This window comes from Lepidochelys kempii, chromosome 8, assembly GCF_965140285.1.
Source record: "Lepidochelys kempii isolate rLepKem1 chromosome 8, rLepKem1.hap1, whole genome shotgun sequence".
Lineage (NCBI taxonomy): Eukaryota > Metazoa > Chordata > Testudines > Cheloniidae > Lepidochelys > Lepidochelys kempii.
In genome coordinates, this window is record NC_136387.1 from 23821592 (window position 1) to 23847367 (window position 25776).

Below are 25776 nucleotides of genomic sequence, written 5' to 3' on the forward strand. Positions count from 1 at the left end.
CATTAAAAATAAGAAACATACTGTGATTTTTGTTTTTTAAAGGGCAATGAAAATCTTAAGGTGAAGAACATTTACAGGTTTTGAATGAATGAAAACAGAAAAGAATTATAGCCTCGGGACTTAAGGAAAAGGAATATGGTTTGTTTCAAAGTATAATAAACAAAATAAGAACTACGGAACAGACTTTCCCTCTATGGTTCAAGTAAGGGCAAGCTTTTTTGAGAGTGAGTGCAGACTGCAGCTTTGGGCTTGAGCAGATCTGGGGTCACTGGAACACTGTCTGCTGCTTCAGGCCTCTCTGGCTCTGATACTCAGCTGCCTGCTTTAGTTCTGATTCCACACAGATTCCCTGTGGATGTGTGAAACTCTCTATTATATTGGATTTTTCCCTGAGGCCCGTCTCCAGGCCTTTTTACCAGACCTATCCCCAGGCCAGTCGTGTGTTACAGGAAATAAATGGAAGCACAAGATGGTTGATTTGGCTGCTGCATTTTGGCCTAGCTGTGTCACAGAGCAAAGTATCTGTGGCATATGCAAACATTTTATTAGTGTGTTCTGATGCTGGACACTTTTAGTCCTCTCCTAAAACCAGAGCGCACAGGGCAGGAATTAGCTACAATTCTGCTTATTATGTTTGCTACTAAAATAAAGAAATCTAGGGCATGTTTCATATACAGCATGTGTGGGGTATAGTCTGACTGAAGAGAAGTGACAAAGCCATTTAAAACAGCGTAATTCATTGGTTAGGTCCAGAGGTCAGCTCTCCCCAGTAAGGAGTGCTTGGACTGGACCCTCCTCAGCAGTGGGCTGGAAAGAGGGATCCTCCCACACAACTACACAGCTGCAAATCAGTCCTCCAGCCTCATGTCTGCCTCCTGGATACCAGAATCCATGGATTGTCCCCAGCTCCCAGATGATTTAAGTGATCCTGCAACCTTTGCACTAGTCAAAACAGGAAAGCCAGAGAATCTTCCATTGCAGAAATGTATTAAGTAGTTATCTTTCTGCACAATAGAGGAATCTTCTTCACAGCTGTGATATATTTGCTATATTTCCACTCCTCCTGCTTTGCTAGCTTACCACCAAGTTTGTGTTCTTTGACTCCCCAGGTGTATACAATTTTCTTGCTCTGGAGTAGCATGTGTATCCTAACACATCACTCAATTTTCATTTAACAATTATATCCTATTTAACCCTTCGTTTGAACAGTTTATTCATCAAAGCCTTGACCCCTAGATTATCTGTTTCAAACTTCTGAAATATTCATCATTTCCGTACCCAGGCAATAAATACAAGTCACATTCATTTCTCTGCATAATTTCTTAATTTAGTAATGGGATTTTTCCCCCCGTCCTCCTCCGTGATGCTCAGTTGTCCATCAGCTAGTGTTAGTGGGGAAAACTTATGCAAACTAAAGAATCTTGTAGCATGCCATAAAAATGGTCAATTGAAAGTCTGCGCTGGAAACAGCGGCATAGTTCTTTTAAATCCTTACAAGAGAGAGGTTATTTTTGTAATGTGGTTTGTTGAAGTATCTTACTTCTGAACCTACAATAGGGAAAGATACTAGAATAGATGCTTACTAAATGATTTAAGTGGTGATTCAACACCCCAGTTTCTCTTCGGTGTTTAATTACCAGAAAGGCTATTTATTGCCCTGTATACTTCTCCACCTGGAGCGTTATCCCTTAATTAATAACTATGTTTTTCCACTGAATGCATCCGATGAAGTGAGCTGTAGCTCACAAAAGCTTATGCTCACATAAATTTGTTAGTCTCTAAGGTGCCTCAAGTCCTCTTTTTCTTTTTATGTCTCATTAGGAAGTTTGGAACAGATCTTTTAATTGTGCAGGTGACTCTCTTTTCAACATGGTCATGGAAGCTGATCTGATGTGCTCACTGAATTCTCTTCCACACTTTCTGATTATCCAGCTCTGCACCCTGACACACAAAATATGGTCGTGCACTTTTCTGCTGGGTTCTCTCCTGTCTTGGGATATGGGCTTTATTTACCACCCCAGTTAGCCCAGAGGTATATTAACAGCTCTGAATGGTCAATGCTAAACTAATAATGAAGCAGCACATGACTGAAGCATTCCAGACACTGTAACTTGATTAAGCATCCTATAGGGTGAGATCAAAAGCACTCAGCGTTGGCTTAACTCTACTCCTATTGAAATCAAAGGGACTTTTACATTTGACTACAGTGGGAATAGGGTTAGGTCAATGGTGAGTGCCTTTGAAAAACCCACCCTGGGCAGGCGTTAGACTCGCTGGGGCCCAGGGCAGAAACTAAGGAGTGGGACCACACCCCGCCTCCCTTACCTGATCACTCACTGGATTTCTGCAACGTTTCTGAAGTCAAAGCCCGAGCCCCACTGCGCACAGTCCCCTGTGGCATGTGGCCCTGGGCAACTGCCCCGCTTGCTACTCACTAACGCTGGCTTTGAACCCACAAACACAGCCTACCAGGCATAAACCTAAGAGTTTCTGCAGCTTGATTCATTTTAAAAGTGCTATAAAAAAAAAGGCCATGGAGCCATGCCAGATATTTCATTCTGAGGTTCCTTTCATCTTTACATAAATATCTCACCAGTACTCCACTCAAGGCTTTTCCAGAATTTAACTTTCATTTTAATTAAGAGAAGAACTGGTGTCTACACCAGACTTGAAGTCAGGACTCCTAGGATTCTATTCTATAGGTTATATAGAAGCCCAATAAACCTGCTTACGTACTGACAGATAATTTATATATTATCTACCACTAGGTGTTTAAATACTTGTATCTAAAAAGGAAGAACATAACATATGGCTACCCAGGAACGTCTTGATGCCAACACATACCATTTTCTGGTAACATTTTTGAATGCAATGCAATTGTGCATCATTTCCTCATTGCATCCACTCCACATTATTGCTTAAAAACCTATCCTGTAAGAATCTTTGCAAACCCCTCTCAGTGAATATACTGGGTGTGAAATGCGTTTAAATATTGCTAAGTATTTATAGCAAAAATCGTTAATGCTTAAATCTTCCCTCATTTCTTCTTTTTCCCCCTTCTACTCCTATGCGCCACACACACTGCTGTTTTTTGTATCCTTCACCCATTTCTGACTTTGTGCTTTCTTTCATGCCATCCTGCATGCTCAGAAAACCTTCTCAACGAATAGATGTCAAGCTCTTTTTCTACTCTCAAACAAAAAAAAAACTTGCAACTTCTCAGAAAACTTCTAATTCACCCACCACCTTCTCAATCCCTTTGAATAGGAAGGAAACATTAGAGAGGATGTGGTAGTTGTTCTGGGCATTTTTATGATTATTTATCGTGCTTATTACACCCGTGCCTCAAGGCCAGCTGAAAACAGGGCCCCGCTGTGCTAGGCATTGCACAAATATAGAAGAAGAGACATCTGTCATGCTCCCATGAGCTTATACTCCAAATAGACAAGACAGACAAAAGGAGGGGGAAAGGGATAGAACATATAAGCAAAGCAAACAATGCCATGGTGGCAAATGTCATGTCAGTTCTGTAATTTTGTTTTGTTATTTAAAATCCTTTCAGTGGGGCTTTGTTGGGGTGTGTGAGAGGGAGATTAGTTAACTGAAAAGACAAAGGAAGAGAAGAGGTGGGAAAGGTTTGCTACAAGAAGCCAAACAGCACAGAGGAGAGGATGTTCAGAGTGAAAAATGCAGGGATCAGTCCAATGACATCATCAGTGTCCACGGGTCCTTGCTCAAACTGAATCCAGAAAAGCACTGGCAGAAAGTAGTCATTGAGATAGAAAGTGCAGGGGGAAGTCAGCCAAAGGCCACACGGCTTGGGGATGAGGGATGTAGCATAGGTCCTAGTGTTCTCTTGTGTCTATCAGTTTGTCTCTTTTGCTTAGTTCTGGATCCAAGGGATCTTTGGGGGGGGGGGGGGGGAAGAGGGATTGGGTGCTCTGCTCGGGCCCTATTTTGCTCCCCTCTCTCCCTGTGCAGCAGTACTGTTTTAAACTGCTTTCTGAAGCTGCTGTGCTGACTTCAGTGCTGCAGGAAGTGCTGTTTTCTTGAGCAACATTTATTTTTCAGAGTAGCAGCCGTGTTAGTCTGTATCAGCAAAAAGAACAGGAGTACTTGTGGCACCTTAGAGATGAACAAATTTAGTAGAGCATAAGCTTTCGTGGGCTACAGCCCATTTCCTTGGATGCATAGGATGGAACATATAGTAAGAGATTGTGTGTGTGTGTGTGTGTGTATATATATATATATATACACACACACACACACACACACATATATACAGGTAAGTTGGAAGTTACCACACAAACTATGAGAGGCTAATTAGTTAAGATGAGCTATTACCAGCAGGAGAAAAAAACTTTTGTAGTGATAATCAAGATGGCCCATTTAGACAGTTGACAAGAAGGTGTGAGGATACTTAAATTAAGGAAATTATGCTCTAATAAATGTTTTAGTCTCTAAGGTGCCACAAGTACTCCTATTTATTTTTTAAGGATTTTGAGGCACGGACAGTCTGATCAGCAGTTGTCTCAGGGATTCCCCATTCACTACAAGGTGAAGGGGTCCATTTTGTATTTGGCAGTACAGATTTCCCTTGCTTGTGACAAACTCTGTTGTGATCACTAATTTCTTCCCTGGCTCCATCTCTTCAGAGTTGGAAAGTCTATTTCAAATTTGCCTAATCATTACCTAGAGCCAAATACTAGTCACATTTAATGAGCTCTGACTGAAAGTAATCTGAGTTGATCGGAGGGCTCTAGAACTGTTCCATAAGTCAAGATTTTGCAGATGCCCGATGACAAAGAAGAGCTCTCACCATCCTGCATAGCTACTGCATAAGTTTGCACTTGAACCCTGAACAAGTCTCATGCCACCAACACTGTAGTTTTCTGTTCTTATGCTTTATCTGGTATAGCACACTGGTGAACAGAGGTGATTTAATGGGATGATGTAAAGGGCATTTATGAAACATCATGTTGTTGATTGTGGACAAGTTATTTAGTGCAATACCAGTTCAGCAATCCACTGGACCCACAGATGGACAGTGCTCTGCCAGTATCCTGAATGTAAAGCCAAGGGCCTGGAGATCACATGGGGAAAATATCATGGCAGTCAGGAGGACTTTAAAATGCCTTTATAAACAGCTGACTCACTTCTTAAAGGCTTGTGTCTGTAAGGTATTAGTCGGCAATGAAGGTATACAGAGCTGCACTGCCCCAGCTAGACCTCTTGGAGGCATTGTGTTTCCAGGAGCACCTGGGGATCATGCCCACTACTGCCTTCCTTGCAGGGTGTGGCATGTGCCCCATTCACAGCTGGCTAGTTAGGGTAGAGAGGGAATAGGGCTATGAGTACACATTTCCCCCCACTTCATTTGGGGTGGGTAATGGAACTAGCAGCACTAGCCAGGGAACAGTCCTTGAGCGTATGCAAGCCAGAGACCTGCAACTGTGGCTAGATCATGCACAGGGAGCAAGTTCTTACACTCTCATCCTCTGCACCCCTATGTACATCCACATAGGGGCCTGACAGAATCTGGCCCTATTTGTTAATTCTGTTAGCACAGCAGTTCTCAGAAATCTCTCCCACCTGTGAAGCTGGTTGCTAAGAAATATTTCCTTGCTTACAGAGCTCTGCAACAATGAGCTGAAAGCCAAACCCTAAAAAGTCAATTCTATTTTAAGTTAAGCTGATGTTCAATGTTATTTATATATTAAAAAAAAAAAAGGTTCCATCCCAGCAACTCTGACAAATTGCTGCTTAAAAATATTTAAGCAGCTGAGCATTAAATGCTTCACAAAAGTGGGGACACGTATTAACAGGACACAAATGCTGAGTGACCTTTAACACTAACAGCATCTAACACCTTCCTGGTACAACTTTAGAATCTGTTTGTACAGATCATAAAAACAAAAGGACAGAGGCAACCAACAGTAAGCAGATGATGTGTCATAACCTTTGCGAGACATACCTGGGCACAGAGCTAGAGACTGCTGCAATGCAGACCTGTCGTTCTCTCTCTCCACCTCTTGTTTAATTCCAATATCTACCAAACTCTTTCTTTCCATTAATCTTGCTCACAAAGATCTTTAGAAAAGCCCAGCCCCATTACCTGACATCCAGAAGGGACCAAAGAGCCCAGGTAATTAAAAATAGCCTATTGAAAGAATGAACTTGTTTATGAATTACACAAAATTACAGGAAAGTTGTCTGAATAATAAAATTGTTGAGAGAGTAAACTGTCAGAAACAGCTGGGGATTAGAGCCTGATTAAAGCATTTACAATGCATAATACCTTTCATCTTCAAGGAGCTTTAGAAACTTTAATTTTACAACACAGAGTATTATTTAACTCATTTTCAGAGAGTGATCTGCTCAAGGCCAAGTGATCTGCTCAAGGCCCCAAGGAGAGTCATTTTCAGAGCTGGGATTAGAATTCAGGAGTTCCTGGCTTCCAGGTCTGTTTTCTCACCACTAGACTCTTCCTCTCTTCCCTAGAGAATTAGATCTATTAAATGAATGTATTTGCTTTGTATCAAAAGACTATGTTTCCCAAAAAAACATTTTACAGCACTACCTGTTATACAGTTGTTACAGTGAAATTAACAAGTTTCTTCAGTACAAAGCATCACGTATGTTTTAACACTTTGTAGTGCCTTCTCTCTGGATACAAGGAAGGAAGGAGCTCTTTACAAGCAACCCCTCCCACCCCAACTGCCACCACCACCCCAGCTATCAGCTTTGAAACCATATAAGACCTTTCAAATGAAGCAGTTTCCTCTTAGTGATTCACGTAGACAGGGAGCAATGTCCATTTGCTATTCATGGATTTAAGTGCACAACACAATCTGAAGCTCCCATTGCTAAATAAACAGTGTCTTTGCAAATCTAGGCAGTTCTGGCAATGAACAAATACAAAGCGAACAATTATGCAATTTTAAAAACTACATGAGGTGATTTCTGATAGGTGGGGAACTTAAAACCTGAGCTATTGCTTCCAGAAAGCGGTGTCAGGACATTGGAATCAGGAAAAGCAGCACCTGATTAAATAAATAAGAAAAGATGAGAGATATCAGTGTGGAGTCTCTGCTCAGAGAGAGAGTTGAGGGGGTGGGGTACAGGAAGAACAGGAGTCCGTAGGCAAAAAAAGTTGAACAAAAAGAACAACCACCAGGCCTGGATTTTTCAAAATTAGGGGTTTTCAACAGAGTCATTCTTGCTCCCACCTCCCGCTGATGGGCCTGCATCTCTCATGCTTTTCTCTTCCTCCCAAGTTGTCCCAAAGGCCCACCCAACAGTCAGCCAACAGCAATCCATTGTGCCCTGGGCCACGGTTACTGTCTGCTGCTCTGACCTCTTTTCCACTGACGCATCCATGGGCATGGATCAAAGGTCAATCCGTATCTGAGAAGAAAGGCTCATAAAAAAATAGAGTGGCTGAAAATTGTTGGATATGGGGACATGAATAAATTATTTACATTGGGTCAACAATGTTCTCTCAGTTTATTTTTTGGATTCAAACAAGACTGGGATTTCCAAACCAAGACTGGGATAGGGAGGAAGATGAAGGGGCGCAAATGGGTATGAAGAAAAAATTAAATTAATCTGTCCAAGTGGAGACAAATCAAGCTAGCCACACTGGAGCACTGTAATAGCGAGCCCTTACCTTGAGGGTGCCCCTGTGCCCCTCAATAGGACGTTGCCCCCTCTTGATCACCTCCGCCCGCTGGCCAGGTCAAATTTACGTTCAGTCCCCTTTCAGGGTAACAAAGGTCCAACTTTTAAGTTAATAACCACACTAGTAATTCTTATGCTTCTCTTGAGCTACTCAGAAGTTCTCTGCTTTTGCCCCTATTCCTGAGCCCTGCAGAGCTTTTTCTCTGTGCTTCTTCCAATCAGAAGTTTCCTTCACTGCCTCCATTCCCTGGGGACTCTGGCCAATTCCATTAGAGATCTCCCTGTTCCTGACGGGCCCTATTTCAGAGTCCTTTCTACACTAACCTGACCTGCTTTCTGTGTGTCTCCTCCAACCTGACTTCCCCAGGTCATTCCCTGATAAGGTAACTTCTCTTGCTCCACTCTCCTGGGTCTCTTCCTTAGCATGAGTTCATAGCCGTGTTTAAGTACTCTTCTCCCTGATCCCCTGCAACTGGAGACAGTCATAATTAAGACTCCATCACATTCAGCTGTGGGATAGCTGTCTGGTCACAGGCAAGGCTGAGCCTGGCTTGCCTTAAAAGGCCAGCCAGTCAGCCACGGGCACAAAGAAGAGGATTTATCTGTGACTCCTTCTGAAATAGTCATCTAGTCAATTCCCTGAAAGGAAGAGTCCTCAACTATTCATCATTCCCAACTTCCAAACCATGTGTATTTTGCTTCCCAAAGACAGCTGCTTTTTTTCTCCTGTGACTGCATCACCCTTGACTCCTTTGTTCCTCCCCTGCAGAATCTTTTGCAGCCTTTTAAAAAGCCTTTTTCTAGACCTCCAGCAAAATGCTGAACGGTACACCTTTTTAAACATTTACTGTGCCACATTTGGACCAAAGCAGACATTTTCATTTATCACATATACATTTGATAACATTCCACATTTTAAAACTATATCAAGAAGCATCATCTGTAGCTTCTGATTGAAATTGTAATCAAGTCTACATTCGTCGATGCTATATAGTCAGTAAACAGAATTACTGCAGTTGTTTATTCTTGGTAGGTTATCTTTGCAAACAGAGAGGCTAGAAAAAAAATTCAACAAAAGAACAGTCCAGCAAGAAAGTAGCTAGATCTCCATGCTGCTTCATTCATTGGCTACTCTCACAACATTGTCACCAGGGTCTCTGTTACAGTTGCATATAAGTGATTTTTGTGAGGCTGACACATGTCTGCTTGGAAAGAAGAGACCTACTTGTTTCCCAGAGGCGAATTCTGTACCAATCTTTCAGTCACTACATTCTTAGACTGGATTCATACCTGTGACCTAGAGGTGAAAGTTCTGTACATCATTTGCAGTTTGTGCAGCCAGATAAGTCCTATTTTGCAAAGAGAGATGTATGTTCCTTGTAATTGGAAACTCTTAGGATTGGCCTTGAATGATAAGCTAGCAAGATAACAATGAACACCCTTGATATTGCAATGACATGCAATTTTCTAGAAGCTAACCAAAGTATGCAGTTAAAATAATCCTACTGTCTGGGGAGTGAATGTTCTTAATGCCACAAAAGGACCCTACGTTCTACTTGATAAAATAATCTATTGCTTCCTACCATGAGCACTATTCTCTCAATGCTAAAAGGTGCCTATATTCTTAACTTATGGACTAAAAATACCAAGTCTGTACTGACTTAAAACAGGTACTAGTCAGGAATACTTTATCATCATATACATATATTTTTTGATTTACCTGATTTGGTCAGAATCCATTTTGAAAACAATGAGCCAGATCAACTTAAATGGATTTACTTATTTTGCAAAAAGCATTTTGACTGCTGTTCAAACTTCACTGTCCAGTAACTTTGAGGTTCATTTTCTTAACGGTGCTTTCATTTGACAGTTTTCTGATTTCACACCTCAATGTTTTTGGTGCCAGGTTTTTTTGTATTAGCACCGAGAGCAGAATGCTGCTGCTAGGATACTGTCTGACAGCAGATGGAGTGAGCACAACATCACTTAAAGCTCAGCTACTTAATGATTGCTAATCAGATTCTGCATTAGCTTCCAGTTGCTCCTATTGACCTGAAAAGCCTTTGGGAAGCTCAGTCCAAACCACCTCTGTCACCTCCTGACACCCCCAAGCACAATTCTGAGGGCACTGGACTGTGGCCTGCTGCTTGTCTCCTAGTAGCATCTCAATAAGCTGTTCACCCATTGTTTCAGCCACTGAGCACCTTCTCTGTGGCATTCCTTGCCATGATGTCAGGGATTCTGCTGTTCATTAAACCAGAAACATAGACTCCCATTTGCCCTTTGCCTTTAGTCATTAGTTTGGTGTTGCAGTCTGCTAAAGTACCACACATGGGTTTTTTTTTGGTGAAGCAAAAAATCTGATAGATACAATAATGCGGTAGACCTTGAAGATGTTGTTATTAAAGCCGTGCACAAACAGGTGATGGCATTAATAATGTTATGGCAGGTGTTAATTTAAAGAAACCAAGGATCATGATTACAGTGATGTGCATTGACTGGCAATGAGAATTGCTAACTCACAGCTCCTTGATTTGCAATGCTGTAGCTTGGGCCTAACCAAAGTAAATGTTGATAATCTGAAGTTCTTTTAAGTTTAGTCAGCTGAGCAGGTTAGACATTCCTTTACCACATAGTCAACAGGCTCTCCACGGTATGAATTCAATTTTTAATTTTTCCTTCACAACTTTGATGCCATTTGTTTCAATAAGTTGCTTGGCAGCATACAACACAGACCTCATTTATTATGATTCTAGAGCCACCTTCACAACTTGCTAGAAGCCCCCAAAATGCATGTAGCTTGCATAACAGGGGCACGTTGTATGCATCCACCCACACCATACAGGTCTGAAAATTCCAAGAGAATCTAAGTTTCACCTAGATAGTTTTTAAAGAATAGTAGAATGGACCTATATTAGCTAACTAGTATCTCTTTGTTTTTGGTATCCCCTTTCAGTATGCAAGATGCTAGATCAGTAATACTCAATCTGAGATTTTAGAGCAGTGTGCAGCTCTTGTAGAATTATGGATTTCTTTTGTGCTTCTCGGGCATATGAGCGGAGCACCAATCACAGGAGTGCTCACCACACTGGCACATCAGGCAAAGTGGTTAGTTCTAAGCAAACAGACAGGATTTGTTAGTATCCCTCCCTGATGCCCTCAGTATCTGGGAAAAAAGGATACAAAGAGGGAGGAGAGAGTAGATATTACATCAAATGGAATTACAGATTCATGAGATAATCATGGAGTGATGTTCTGACATGGCACCAATATTTGATGACACTAAGTTGCAATGGGGCATCTTCATGAGATGAGCACTAAAATATGATGTCAGAATTATCTTTCTGCAGTTAATGTAAAATTTCAAATGGATGTATATGCTTTTATTTTATAAACTTCAAATTTTAAGATGATTCATGCTTAAATTATATTTCATGTCCACATGCCTTATGAGCACGATACTAGGCAAAACCCATCATCAGTGTGGCATGCTCATGTGTTGACTGGGATGAGAGGGTAGGTGATCCTGCATGTGGGCAATCTGCGTATATGCCACAACAAGAAGGCCTCACTGGAGTGTAGAAAGCCAGCTGTCTGGTATTGCTCTTGCTATGGCCAACAATGCAAGAATAGTCACCAATATGTGGAAAAGGAAAAGTCAGTGAGAATTTTGCTTGAGTAAGGACTGAGTAAAAACCACATCAGGACTCCAGGATTTGTCCCCTACAATGTAATGTTTAAAGCAAACGAAATACTGATTTTCCTTCAAAGCAGCAAATATAGCAAAATTCACATTACAGCAAAGTTTTCCAGTAGCCTGCAGTGTCCTGTTACTTGACTTGATGAAGAAATGAGCTCTACAGCACTTCAGGGTTTACTATCATGGTTGTATGTCCAATGTTTAGTGCAGATATAGAAATTTTGAAACTTGCTTTTAAAGCTGATGCTAAGTAAATTTGAGAGTCACATAGACAGCTACCCTGTGTTTGTCATAATGCAGTCATTCAGTGAATCAGCAGAGAAACAGCTTGTGGAACCTAGACAGAAATCCCTAGGGATTGAAAGTGACACAATGGCACTACAGTTTTAGTCTCTTTGTGTACACAGCAGGCTCATATGTACTCTATGCAGAGTGTATAACTATGCTTTCCTGGATTATTATAGATCATTGCTCTTACTGGGTGAAAGGATACCACCACCTTTTGCCTAGGACTTTTGCTATTTGAAATTAATTGCTCATCTCCTCCTGCCTCTTTTGTGTGTGTGTGGGGGGGGGGGGGAGAGGGGGAGGCAGGGGAGAGAGGGGGAGGCGGAGGAGGGTTGGAGATTGAGGGGGTGGAAGAGGATTGAACCATACCATTATTAGTTTGGAATGCCACATTCAGTTCTAGGCCCCTATCTCAGAAAGATGATGACAAACTGGAGGGAGTTCAGGGAAGAGCAACTAAAATGGTGAGGGGCTGGAAGAACTGACCTATAGAAAAGATGAAATGAGTGAATGCAGCATATCTTTGCCAGGACATAGCTGGGAGTGTGGGGAAGGGACTTTGATCACAAATATTTAAAGGATATAATTAAATACTAAGGATAAAGAAATGAATTAATCAGGCTTATACAAAGGAGTACAGCTAGAAGAAATTGAATGCAATTAACACAGAGAAAATATAAGCTGAGTATCACAGATGACTTCCTGATAATGAAATTTAGAACTAGGCAGAAAATGTATATGTAGGGAGAATCCTGTACTGGCACAGGGAATGGAGGTGACTACAGATAGGTCTGTTCAATCTGCAATTAGATTATTAACTTTTTAATTTATCTGGTGATACAGTTTATAAACAACAATTACTGTGATTTTGTGAACCTGCAGCCTATAGGTGGTAAGCCTCCATAACCAATTACTAAGCCCATAAGCCAGCCAACAGAGCCTAAAACACTCTTCAATGACTACTGCCCTCTCTCCTGTTCACAGCTGAGTCTTATTTAAATATGCTACTAGGAAAGGTTATCTCTTACCAGTCCTGACTTGACATGTCAGTTTATCTCAGTTAAAAAAGGCAAAACGAAAAGGGCCATGTTACAAGATGCTCTATTTAAATTCACTAGCCGCCCCCGTGATCTGGGCAAGATGGGAGATTCCCCCACCAATCTCCGAGCAAGTTTTAGGAAAAGCATCTTTCTATCAGAGATGAAAAAAACAGAATTCTGCCCTCATAGTTCCATTAAAACTGGGAACCAGAATTCATTATGTTGAAGTCTGAAACAACAGAGATAACACAGTCTCCAATTCAATTTCTCCTAAGGTAATACTGTAAATCTGATTAACCCTTCACCTTTAGATGGGAGATCAGTTACTGTATTAAAAGACAATGCTTTACTGCAACAAGATTATAATTCAGTTTTACAAGGCTTCCAGTGTCTAGAAAAAGAGTTTCACCCATGGTACAAAATAACGTATGACAGATGAGTCACAGGGAAGAAAAAAACTAGGAGACACCAAGCTCCTCCGTGAAAGTGCAGCTAACAAGAAGAACAAGAAATGTCAGCTTCCCAAAAAATTAAAGTTATTCATATTAATTACAGCACATAACAAGTCTGATGGTAGTTGTATTATCTACCATTTTTTCCAGGAGAAGGGAACCTCTATTGTCCTGAAGACACCCCACTCCCTCTGGCTTTACACCTCCTTTAAGGCCACAAATATCTGTTGAAAGACAACTGGAAAGGGCTCTTTTCAGAGCCCTCTGACATCACTGCAAACCAAAACAACACAACATATTGGGATAACCCAATGACTATTTTTAATGCTTGACTGACTACGTATCCCATGGCTGGAGAAAAAGTGAGCCAGAGGCATGATGTTCACGTCCGCAAAGCATTCACAGGTCTATCTGTAAGTTGACAGACATTTTTCATACACAAAAAAAAAGTTAAAAACATATACTGGATCTTTGGGAAAACCACAGGCACAGAATTTTCAAGGAACACAAAGACAGTTCATTGCTGTACTAAGGTTTCTAGGTTCAGAAAGAACATAGAGCAATACAAAATGGCACAAGAGGAAGAGTAAAGAGCAGAAAACAACTTCTGTGCTTTCCCCATTTAGCACTTAGAATTAGCCATCTCTGGTAAATGGTTTTCAGAAGCAATTTATCATGCTTCTTTTATGCAAAAGAGAGATAATTAAGATTTCCTGCACAGACTCAGTCAGCTAATGCCTAGCGTATTTGTTATTTCTCTCTCTCGGTTGTCTTTGTCTGAGCAAATGTAAAATTAAACAAAACAAAAAACACTTTTTATCATTGTCTTACCTATAAAGATGTCAATATTTTTTCATTACCTCTGTTACAATGTGTCATTTTCTTAAGAGTGAAAATACTATCACTGCTACAGTTTGAAGGAAAACAGAAAGCAGCAATTCTGCAGGCAATACAGGAAACTGGGATCATGGACAATTTTGGTGGTGGGAGAGAGAAACTTTTTAGATAAGGTCACACATTTTTATGAACTTCAGAAATTAGTGTTTTCTTAGTCAATCTAGTAGGATGATCATCTTAATTTCCCCTTACAAGGCATTAGTTGTAAAATTTGTTTTGTGGGACCCCTTTATTTTAGCTATCAAATACACAAATTCATTGGTTTCCTCTGTGGAAGACCTTGTTCCCCAGTAGTTATTTTTTTCCCCCATAGACTCCTTCATTTTTTAAGATGCTTCTGAAAAATATTGAAGCAATTTTTGGTTTACATTGAAAAAAAGTGTACGATTTATTTACCTGCTGTAAACGAGGCAGACCATATTATTGATCTCTTTGTCCAACTGGTATCTCCGAAAGTCCTCCCAGGCATCTTTAACTGCTGTAATAGCCATTATAACACAAATTGGGATCACAGAAACTGCGGGTTGAAAAGCATTTACCACTGGCACAAAGTTCAATGCTGCAATGGCCACAAAATATAAGTTGGCAAAGCGGTGAAACTGTTCAAAGATATTCTTTGGGATGAAGGATAGGCAAGTATATTTGGTGGTCTTGATTTTATTACAGTCGTAATGTCTGTTTGGGTTCTCTTTCCACTTGCAGCTTGCAAAGGGCAAGTTGGATACGACCACCCATTTATTTTCTTTTTGCTTCTTTCTTTTCTTTCCTTTTCCTCTCTTCTCTGACTCCTCATTTTGTGTCCCAGAATCTGAAGCAGCATGTTGGCAGCAAGCTTTCTTGAAAAAAAGTTTTTCCCTTATGATCTTCATAGAACAGCAGCCTAGAGCATATTTCCTGGACATCTTACCTCCCCTTTAAAAATGTTGTTTCAAGTAATAATAAAGATAAGGTACAGTGGTTTAAATAATCCAGAAGAATGCAAAAGCAGTGGAATGAGGTTTGAGTTTCCCTGAAACGAATGCTGTCTTTCTCTTGATGGAAAGCTACACCTGTTGGAATACAGACGTCACAGGAATAGGTAGTTTCCTCCTAGAAACCAGTTCTGTCACTGTCAGACAGGATGACTCTGGGTCCTAAAGTCTCCCCCGTTGCAAGTCACTGATGACAAAAGCACTGCTGAAATGTGCTGTTGTTTGTGTTACTATACTTCCTGAAGCTTGTGCCAGACAAATCTTCTTTCTGCATATTATTATAGTGGGTGGATAATTTTGAAGTCATGCCCAGTCCTCTTCTTGAGGCTTTTCTAAAACACTCTTTTTAAAGTTGTTAGAAGCTAAAACTATTGCCAGTAAGTTAGTTCAAAGGGGAAGCCCTGATCTCACTGAAGTCAATGGAAGGCTGCAATTGACTTAAAAAGTGCCAGGACTTCATCTCCTAAAACTATCCCAATCTGCCATTTGCTTTTGTCTCTACAGAACCAAGTTTAAGAGAGGAAAAAAAAACCTCTTGACCAAAGGATCACACAGTGTAATCAACCTCTTTTAATGCAAGTTTACCACCTTGTCATGTAGTCCCATCAGTTGTGGCAAGATAAGAAGGGTCTAGTCAGGGCACTTAGACAAGAGACTTCTGATGCTGTAAGAAGTATTGCTGGTAATTAAGAAGGTAGTAGAAGCCATTCTCTTCCCTCTGAATCAGTACTGGCAAATGCCCGAGAACAAATGTAAAGGGTATCATACTTCTGGAGGTGCGGTAATTCACATGAAATTTGGAGGGACTGGCCACCTTTGGTTATTGGAGATCTGATGGCAGAGACGAAGTGTTATGTCCTGGTCACATTCCAGTCAACCTATGAAATTTCCCACTCTGGTTTCAGTTGCTTAAAATATTCTTCCCTTCCTGTTGCCAATGAACAGTGTTATGCCATGCTGTTAAGCAGCTGCAATGTTCTGTTCCAGAGTTGGCTGCACTTCAATGGTGGGTGAAGGATCCTCACCATCCCTAAAGATCCTTTACCTACTGAGAAGGAGTGTTGAGCCTTAATTATTTGGTACTGGTAAAGTGGTTGGAAAACTTTAAGAGCAAAATGCTATAGGTTATTGACATCAGTCTGGGCTAAAATAATTTCCCTAGCTTTTTCCCATTAATATAATTAGGAACGAGTCCCTATATAAAAACCTTTCCAAATTTATTAATTTCACTTATTGTGATCAAATGGGAAAAATATTGCAAAATAATGTGGTTAAATTGCACATATATGTAATGTAAAGTAAAAACTAATGTAATGTAATGTAAAAACAAACAGTCATTGTTTCATTCCACTTACTCATCATATGCTTTGGTTTTAGAGGAGTTTATCGCCTTATCAAATCTGTATCTCCTGCAGTCTTCAGTGCCATCCTTAACCATGATTACTAGCAGCACCACACCCAAAGGTAGCATCGTGATCTCCCTATGGAAAACTTCCACTTGTGGGAACCAGTTTAGGATGACCAGGAAGAAGAAATAGAGATTAGCCAACCTGAGAAGGTCAAAAAAAATGGCAATAACCAGAAATTAAAGGTGTCCTTTCCTGATTCACATCACTGTTTGTAGGTCAAAACAGCTCTCTCTCTCTCACACACACACACAATTTTCCTTCTCCCTTCCTTCCCCAGTAAAGGACAGAATATTTCCTGACTACATTGTGATGTCTCCATTCCTTATGAGGATTCTATAGGAGATATATTTTCATAACATTAAAAAGAATTTCATTTAATTTGTGTATTATACCACTGTTTAAATCCAGAAACCTAAAAACTGTTTACCTCATGACGTTCCTCACATCCAGGTTCCCATATTTGCATTCATTTGTCATTCAAGGATTGCCAACTTTAAAAAGCAACAAAGTATTTAAAACTCATATTCAGAAATGTATGGGGTTGTTTTTACAAGCAACAGACTAGGCCCTCTATGAATTTACAGAATAAGGTAAACAAAAAGATAGGCCAAACCATGGGATGACAGAACCTGGCACCATATTACAGAATGTTTATTTCAAAGTGCAAGATGGATGGGCAAATTTCATCTATTGTGATCAGAATGGCATTTCCCACTGGCTGCCTTTGGCAGGATTCTTCATGCCAAGGTCACTAGTCCTACAACCAGTAGTTAATGGGAAAGACTGAGCCACACAAGCAACTCAGCTCTGACCACCCTTTATGGACAAGTTCTATATAACTTAATATTGATGAAATCAATGTGCGTATGTAAAAATTAACATAATTTTATAAAATTACTCTAAAATCCTATAGAATCTAAGAGAATAATTTGCTTTCAGCATGCTGTTTTGAGCCCTTTGTGTAATTCTAAATCAGAGATCTTAATTCTCTTATAGGATTATTCAAAAACCTATAGAAACTTTACACATTTTTATCAAAGATCACTTATGATAGGACAGATCTTAAAGCTGATCAATCATTTCCTTAGTTTTGGCAAGTGTATACCTGTGAAACTGTTCAAAGAGGTTTCGAGGCAAAAAGGAGAGCAAGGTGTATTTCGTGGTCTGTATCCCATTTCCAGAATAAAACCTAGAAACCTTCTCCCAATCTTTTTGAAGTCTCTTATTGTTGGGAAACACAATCCTCCATTTGTTCAAGTTGTATCTCAGTCTCTTTCTGACAGAAGACAGCAGAGGTGTTGATTCCGATTGAGTCCAGGCGGAACCTTCGGCAGCCAGCCGCTGACAACGATACAAAGCTGAGTCCACTGACAAAGCCATCCACAGTAGCAAGGTACGGCTGAAAGAGAAATGCATTAAAAGGACTGAAAACCAATTCCATTATGGTAACAAATTCACTTTGTGTCTTGCCAGTGATGGTTTTAAAGCAGCAAACAATACAATTCAGCATATTACCTGTTCAGCTTCATGTTCAGTGCTTTCTGTACAGAAGTTAACTAGTACAACAAAAATATTTAATATGGAAAAAATCCATTTCTAACTCTATGAGAAAAATGCTTTATGAGCTGTGTGTTCTAACTGTGAGTTAATGCAAATAAGGCAGATTCAAGCTGATTGTTCACAATTTAACTTCGAAGTCTATATCATTTCTTTATCTATATCATTTTATCTTTATCCAAGTCTATATCATTTTCTCTAATCAAACTGCCACAACCAAAGCTGTTTGGTAGTTTTTCTTTGACTGCTTCAGACTTTTGCAGGATGGTTTTTCTGTTCATGTTCTTTTACAAAAGGTGATTGGCTCAGGTGCTGAATCTTAAAGGCACACACAAAGACTATGATGAGAATGAACTGCATGGTCATTTTAAATTCATTTACATTCACAAAAGGAAAAACATTCTTTAATCTCCATAGAAATCTGATTCAAATGCAGAACTCAACAAGCAACAATGGGCATTTTACTGGTTGGATAGATCTAGCGACTTGATTAGTAAATACTAGTGCTCTTATACAATGTAACAGTACAGCTTGAAACACAATCATACAGTAAGACCCTGATCCTGTTCCCACTAGCACAACCTTCTCCTTGGGCTGCCAACTTGACGTGATGGAGAAGCTTGCATATACTTAAGACCCTAAGAGTGATGCCGTCTGGAGTCCTGTACTCCTGGTAGGGTCACCCATGGCGGTAAGGTTGAAGGTGAGACACCAGACAACATGCAGCCCAGCACAACGCAACCCAGTATAAGACCTCAACAACAGAACGGGTGGATGAAGCAGGATCACCTCTCAATGGCTGTGAAGGTGGACAAAGGCTGCAACAGAGGAGAAACCCCCAGTTCTTGGATCTCCTTGCCACTGGATATCAGTGCCTCTTCCGCCAAGATATGTGTGGCTGCTGGTGAGCATCAGCTCCCCCACACTAAACTACTCATGCGCAGGCTTCTTTCACAGGAGAACTTTTTCCTCACCCCTACCCATAGAAGTCCTCTGGTGCTGGGCGAGTCCCACACACACGGGGAGACAGCAGCCCAGGATAGGGATAACTGGTGAAGACTTTTGAGGAAAATCGCTTTGCCCAGATTGCAGAAAAATGCCAGAAAAGAAAGGAAGGACAACTGTCACACAGCAATCACGGCCCAACCCTGTCTTCCAACACCACTTGCAATGTCTGCCAATGATCCTGTGGCTCAAGAATTGGACTCCTCGGTCACCAAAGGACCCATGAAAAATAAAATCTGCGAAAGAGATAGTCAACCTCGAGGGATTGCTGACAAATAGCACAACTCTAACTGACTTCAAAGGTACGGCACTGGGCTCTATACCATTATGCCCAATTCAAACCACAGTAAAATGCATGTGTAGGGGCTGGAGGGAGACACAAAACAAATGGTATGGCACAAACAAGAAAAAGGATAAAGCCTTGCTATATTCAAAGCTGCACTGGTTTAACTTAGTTGTGATTTGAAACCAATTTACTTAAACTAGCAGAAAACACAATATGGACAATCTTAATCTTATTTAAATTATTTTAATATTGATTTAGTTTAATTCAGTAAAGAATCTGCTTAAGCAAATTTGATATCAACCTCGTTTAAAGAGGATTAAGAGTATTCACATTATGTTTTGCACCAGTTCAAGTAAATTAGTTTTTATACCAATTTAAAATTTGACCAATGCACATTTAATATAGACAAATTCTCAGTCTCCCTACACTCGCGAAGCTACTGCCTATGCTGCCCCCTTCCAAATCCCCATTCCTTTTAAAAACTGTGAACAGCCACACATTCTTCTCAGGAAGAGCCATATACAAAATATTTATATTTTAAAAATTATTTTCAAAGATGTATATGACTGAGTCATAAGGAGGAAAAATAACATACTGTGACAGTTTATGACATGTGTTACACTGATATAGTGCTTATAGGCATGCAGGTACAGTAATGTAATGCAAGTCATACCTATGCGCTACTATTTATTAAATACTTAAAAAAGCAGCTAATGAAGAGTTAAGATTGCCCAGTGGTGTCTTGTGCCATTGCGGAATGTGGAGTGGCTAACTTGAATCTCTGAAAACCTACGTATTTCAATGTGGCTGATCATGGAGTGAGATACTGCTCAACATGAGTGAATATGAAAGAATCGGGCTCTTAGTTATTCACTGATTTTTTTTATATTCTATCTGACTCCAACAAAATTACATATACACTTAGAAAGAGGAAAGGTGTACTAGTGGCACCTTAGAGACTAACCAATTTATTTGAGCATAAACTTTCGTGAGCTACAGCTCACTTCATCGGATGCATCCCGAGCTGTACCTCACGAAAGCTTACGCTCAAATAAATTGGTTAGTCTCTAAGGTGCCACTATTACGCCTTTTCTTTTTGCGAATACAGACTAACACGGCTGCTACTCTGAAACATATACACTTAGACTAACCTATCAGAACCCCAAATTATTAATACTCCTAGCTCTCCACCGAGTTAAAATAAAAGTAGGTAAATAAAAGCAGAGTTCATTCACAGAATCAGCTATTTAAAGTAGAAAATATATATTAAAACAGAGCATCTCCTCCAACCAATGCAAGTTTATTTGCTAGTTCTCTGGTCAGTCTAGCTTTAAATGTCTAAAATAATGTCTTCCACCACCTCTTTTGGGAGACTATTCCACGGCCTTACAGATCTCACAACTGTGAAGTTTTACTTGACATTCAGGCTGATTTCTTTTCTTATTATCATTCTATTTCATTAAAACAAATTAATGAAAGAATAAACTCACCCTACTTAGTTTGATTCAGTTTAGTTTACTTCTCTGTAAAAGCATTTTACATTTTACATTTACAAAAGAACATTTACTTTGTAAAAGCATACTAGCAGTTCCCACAGGATTTCTCTCTCTCCTTTAAAAGGCTAAGGTATAAAGCTAAAAAGAAGCAGAGAATGCCATCTTTGCAAACCCACAAATACAGCGAACACATTATTTATAGCTCTATATTATGCATATATTGGTGGTGGGGGGTGTGTGCTATATGTGATTAAAGTAAAGAGCAGATCTTTTCAACATATGATTACCAGAACAACCGAGCATCTCCCACCTTGAAGGTGATGCTTTTGTACCACCAGAGGCACCCCTAAAGAAAAGGAAGGGAAGATGCAAAGAGAGCGGCGAGTTATTTTTCCAGATGCTGTGATGTCACTTGGGATTTGCCTGCTACATTACTCCAGTGTTAGGGTTACAGCATGTGTCGATTCCTATCCCAATACAAGAAAACAATTGTGCTTTCTCAATGCTCACCACAGTTACCAGAAATTTAAAATATTTGATTGCTGTTAAAAGGCAATCAGCAGGCCTTAGCAGTGTGCTTTAAGGCCAGGTATAGTCATAGTCTGTCTCTGAGCAGGCAGAAGCCAGAAGTGCTGGAGAGGCACATGTTCAGGCATGGGTGCAGGAAATGCCTTCCTCATGTTTGATTAGCCCCCTGGCTAATCAAGAGGTAGAGCAGATGAACTTCACAGGGAAGGCTTTTGGCAGTGCCTCCTCTCAGCTCTCAGACTTGGATTGCTGAGGACAAATGGCTAATAAAGTGCATGGGGGAGAAATTTGGAAAGAAGAAGAAGTTTGGATGATCTCTGCCAATGCACAATTGTCCTTGTAGAGTACACTTGTCTTAAACTTTCTGTCCAGTCTTTAGAAGTCCCAGTTGATGAGGTTTCCACCTCTTCCCTGTGGAGTTCTAGTCTACACCCTAATAAATCTCACAGTCAGGAACCTGAAGTTTCCCCTTATTTCAGTTTATTGTTCCTAGTTGAACCACCAGGTACCTGTCAATGAACCAGACTGTGAACCAGCTCTTACTTATATTGATGAGCAGTTACTACTACACATAGTCTCACTGGAACTAAGTGCTCAGAAATATGAGAAAGAGGTTCACAAGCTAGCCCAATTCCTCTCCCTCCTTTGTGTTGATACCCTTCAAATATCAAACTGTACCTATATCATTACCGTAATTATCTAGCCAAACTTCACATATTGAGCTCTCAACCTTCCCAGCCCCCCATCATTTTTATTACTCTTTTCAGATCTTCCTTAGGAATTCTTAGGACCCCGCAAAGGGTGTGAATAGCCAGAGTGTGTATAGACAGTTATTTATTCAAATACAGAAGGTCAAGAATTGAAGCTGAGAAGGAGAAGCAATATGGAAGCAATTTATGTAGCATCTGATTACATCAAAGTGAATTGAAATAAAGCACAGAGTGGCATAATCAGAACTAGAAGCCCAGTTGTACAAACTGATTCATTACAAAGCTGATAGGATTTCTGGGAAGGAAAAGGAAAGGGATGCACATAATACACAGTTTTGCAGAATGAGAGGCACATGATGCTGGTTTAGGAGGCCCAGACATTATGGTTATTTCATGTGCCTCAGTTACAATCTCTTGTTTTGTGTACACACACACACACACACACACACACACACACACACACAATGCTGCCCTCAGATATCTGAAAGATATTTCACTTTCTTTAGGTTTTAGAGTAGCAGCCGTGTTAGTCTGTATCCGCAAAAAGAAAAGGAGGACTTGTGGCACCTTAGAGACTAACAAATTTATTTGAGCATAAGCTTTCGTGAGCTACAGCTCACTTCATTGGATGCATTCAGTGGAAAATACAGTGGGGAGATTTAGACAGCTATGGAAAGATTTACATATGAGAAAATTTACAAGACATACTTTACCTGACAAGACAATGGAATAAGAAGCCAGTCTACAAACAAAAGTGATAAAATTCTCAATCAACAGGAAACGTTTTGAAAAATCTGAACTTCTTTGCAATATAAGGAGAACTAACATCATGCTATTTCTTCAGAGATTGGCAATAAGTTTTGGGGTGCAATTTGATAGCATTTATTTCCGGGCATTTCAGAGTGGCTTCAAGTTTACCTCAAGCATGTCAATGCACAACAAACTATTAAAAGAGAATCACATTAAACAGATTTCTCCTTGCCATTTTCACATAGATTAAACTACTCAACATCTTATTAACTTCAAAAGTGTGTTCCATGCTATTATTGGAAAGGAATAAATTTTTTTGCCTAAAGGTTTTATAATATTACTGTGGAAAATACATTGGTTGTGAAATACTATTGACTATACTGTCACAGTCAGGGATTTTACATATGGCTCAAAAACAACAGTAATGTATTTATTGCAATAAGCTGCCATGAAATACAACTCATAAAGCCCAACGCTGCCATTCCTGAACTCATTATTTTAAAAGACTCATTTATTTTCCTCTCATTTTATTTGTGAGGAGAACTGTCACCACTGTTAAGACTAACGCTACAGATTCACTATATTTGCCTTGGACATCTCATCCAGAAATGAAATGTGCTCAAGCCCTACACCTTGTTAGTATCTCCTAGATAATCCTCACTGTGTTTTAAGGCATGTGTTCCCAAAAAACCGAAGTAGAATTAACCCACAATCCTTGAGATTCAAGTCCCCCAGTCTGAGAAGGGTTCTGAACACCTTCAGAAACTAAAGAGACCCAAGATTTAGATGTACTCATTTTAGTGGAGGGAACAGGTCAGGTGCCATGATGGAGCAGAAGCTTGCCGGCATGTTGACTAGTCATGGGGGGAAGGGATGCTGTTCAAATTCTCTAAGTAGAGGTTTGGCTCAAATGGTTCAATATATCATATCAATGCATGAGTCACTAGGTGCTTGTCTGTACCAAGCCTTTTAAGGTGCACCCAAGCCTCATCTCTGTATCATGTTCTGCATGTCCAATCCTTCACCTAGGCATTTATTTAAAGCACATAATATAGACTTTCATGGTGACAGCTTAATCTTATGTGAGAGATAAACCATGATTGGGATAGGCCACTAGAATCTGAACAGCATATCCAACAAGTATATCAATAAAATAGGGCATTTATATACTTACCCCACATATCATAGCCTATTTGTCAGAACTGCAAGCACAAACCCAGCACGGTCCATCTATAGAATACTGCCCTTTATTGTGAAAGGCATGCTACAACTCCCTGATGCCAAATTCTTCCCCTTCCCTCCCTCGCCACCCCCAAAATAATGGGGAGATTCTCTCTTGGTTCTTCACTTCTATAGGAATTTACAGTTCCTCATACATGGTCGGTGTGACTACCAGACTGCCTATGATCTTGCAGTTTTCTCCCTACCTGCCACTAATGAGAAACCCCTTCCCAGTCTTCCTTATATTACATAGACAGTTAGCATTAAGAGACCCACGCCTACTAGGGTTGCCATTCAGGAAGCTATTCAGGGAGATTTCCCCTCAACCCAACATGACAAAGTCATTTTCTTAAAATATCCTATTAAAATCTCCTGGATTGCTTTCAACAGTCACTGGGAGATGGATGCTGATTCCAGGCCAATCCTGGACCGTTGGCAACCCTAACGCCTACAAGGAACAAGGCCTTATCAAGGAACAAGGCCTTGTTGTGCTAGATGCTGTCCCTGCCTGAGAGATTATAATCCCGGTTTATAACAATATGCAACAGGTGGGTGTAAGGGACAAAGGAGGGGAAAGTGGGAAAATGAGGTATCAGTAAAACAAGCATGGTTTTCTATAGTGTCATTTTGCCATCAGCCTAGCCATTGTCAAAGGGCAACATTTAGCAAATGTATTATGCCTTGATTTATATTATACTTTCCCTGGTTTTATATCTTCCTATTGCTGGTGTCTGTGTGACCAAGGGTTTGCAGCATCATGTCCCTGTATTCTGTTCATAAGAGGGATAATAAGCCCAAATTCTGGAAAATATTCTACACACAGATATGTATGTAAAAACAAACAGACACTAGCAATACAAAGGTAAAAAATGAGGGGCAACATTTTCAAAAGTTCCTAAATTACTTAGGAGCCTACACCAATGGGATGCAGGTGCTTTTGAAAATTTTACTCCAGGGAAAAAGCTCAGATACAATGGAAGTTTTAAATGTAACATTTTAACATGAACAATTGCAGTTAGGACCTTTCAGAGGGATGTGTGCATTAATCAAACGTTACTAAGAAAAAGGTAATTTTTCTTTCCAAACTATTACCTTACATTTCCACACTGAAAGAACCCATAAACCTACCTATAAACTAAGAGCACACACACACACACTCTCCCTGAAACGCTTAATTCCAATTTTTTCAAGTTTTCTCTTGCAGTTCCTGACTGAAAACAGCAGCAATTATTCTTTGTGTTGTCTTATATGAAAGATGTGGCACCCATTCAAGTGAATCATTTCCAGGATGCTTTGGTTAGGGAAATAAACATCACTGAGTGCGCAGAGCACTACAGAAGGCTGAACTACACTGGTTTTAATCTGCATGGCAATTATCTGCTAGGAAGCAGCCTGATTTGTTTTTTGCTATGCTATATAAAGCCTCCTATAATCAGGAACCAGTCACACCAATCCTGAAAAAAATATTTGGCTAGTGAAGGCTGATGAATATATTGAATGGGGTGAGAGAGGGAGGCTATTGTAGTTCATTAGCAGCCTATAAAATGCTGTCTGGAATTATGTTACGCTATACTGAAGAAATAATGCATGGGTGGCATCAACAAGAGTTAAAAACAGGTCCTAAAGAAATGATTATCCAAAAATGCTAGCCATTGCAGGCTGCCCTGTCATTCAGTGAACAGAAATGCATTATGGATTAAAATTTATATAATGTTTCTTTTTGCAGGATAAATAGAAAGGAGCTTTACATACATCTAGTGTGTCATTAGACTACAGTGTATTGCTA

General features: G+C 40.1%; 1 protein-coding gene across 2 annotated transcripts in view; it reads right to left on the bottom strand.

The window, feature by feature from the left end:
- ATP10B (ATPase phospholipid transporting 10B (putative)) overlaps window positions 1–25776 on the bottom strand; it is a 247908-nt gene that overhangs the window by 64972 nt on the left and 157160 nt on the right. The window contains exons 3-4 of one of the 2 annotated variants that reach the window (XM_073355886.2): window positions 17543–17836; window positions 16384–16578 (exon numbers count right to left, since the gene is read on the bottom strand). In XM_073355886.2, coding sequence (XP_073211987.2) covers window positions 16384–16578; window positions 17543–17817 — 470 coding nt within the window. In that variant the 5' untranslated portion in view covers window positions 17818–17836. Of the gene's footprint in view, window positions 1–14453; window positions 15296–16383; window positions 16579–17542; window positions 17837–25776 lie in introns of those variants that run through there. The other variant, XM_073355885.2, reaches the window with a different exon arrangement.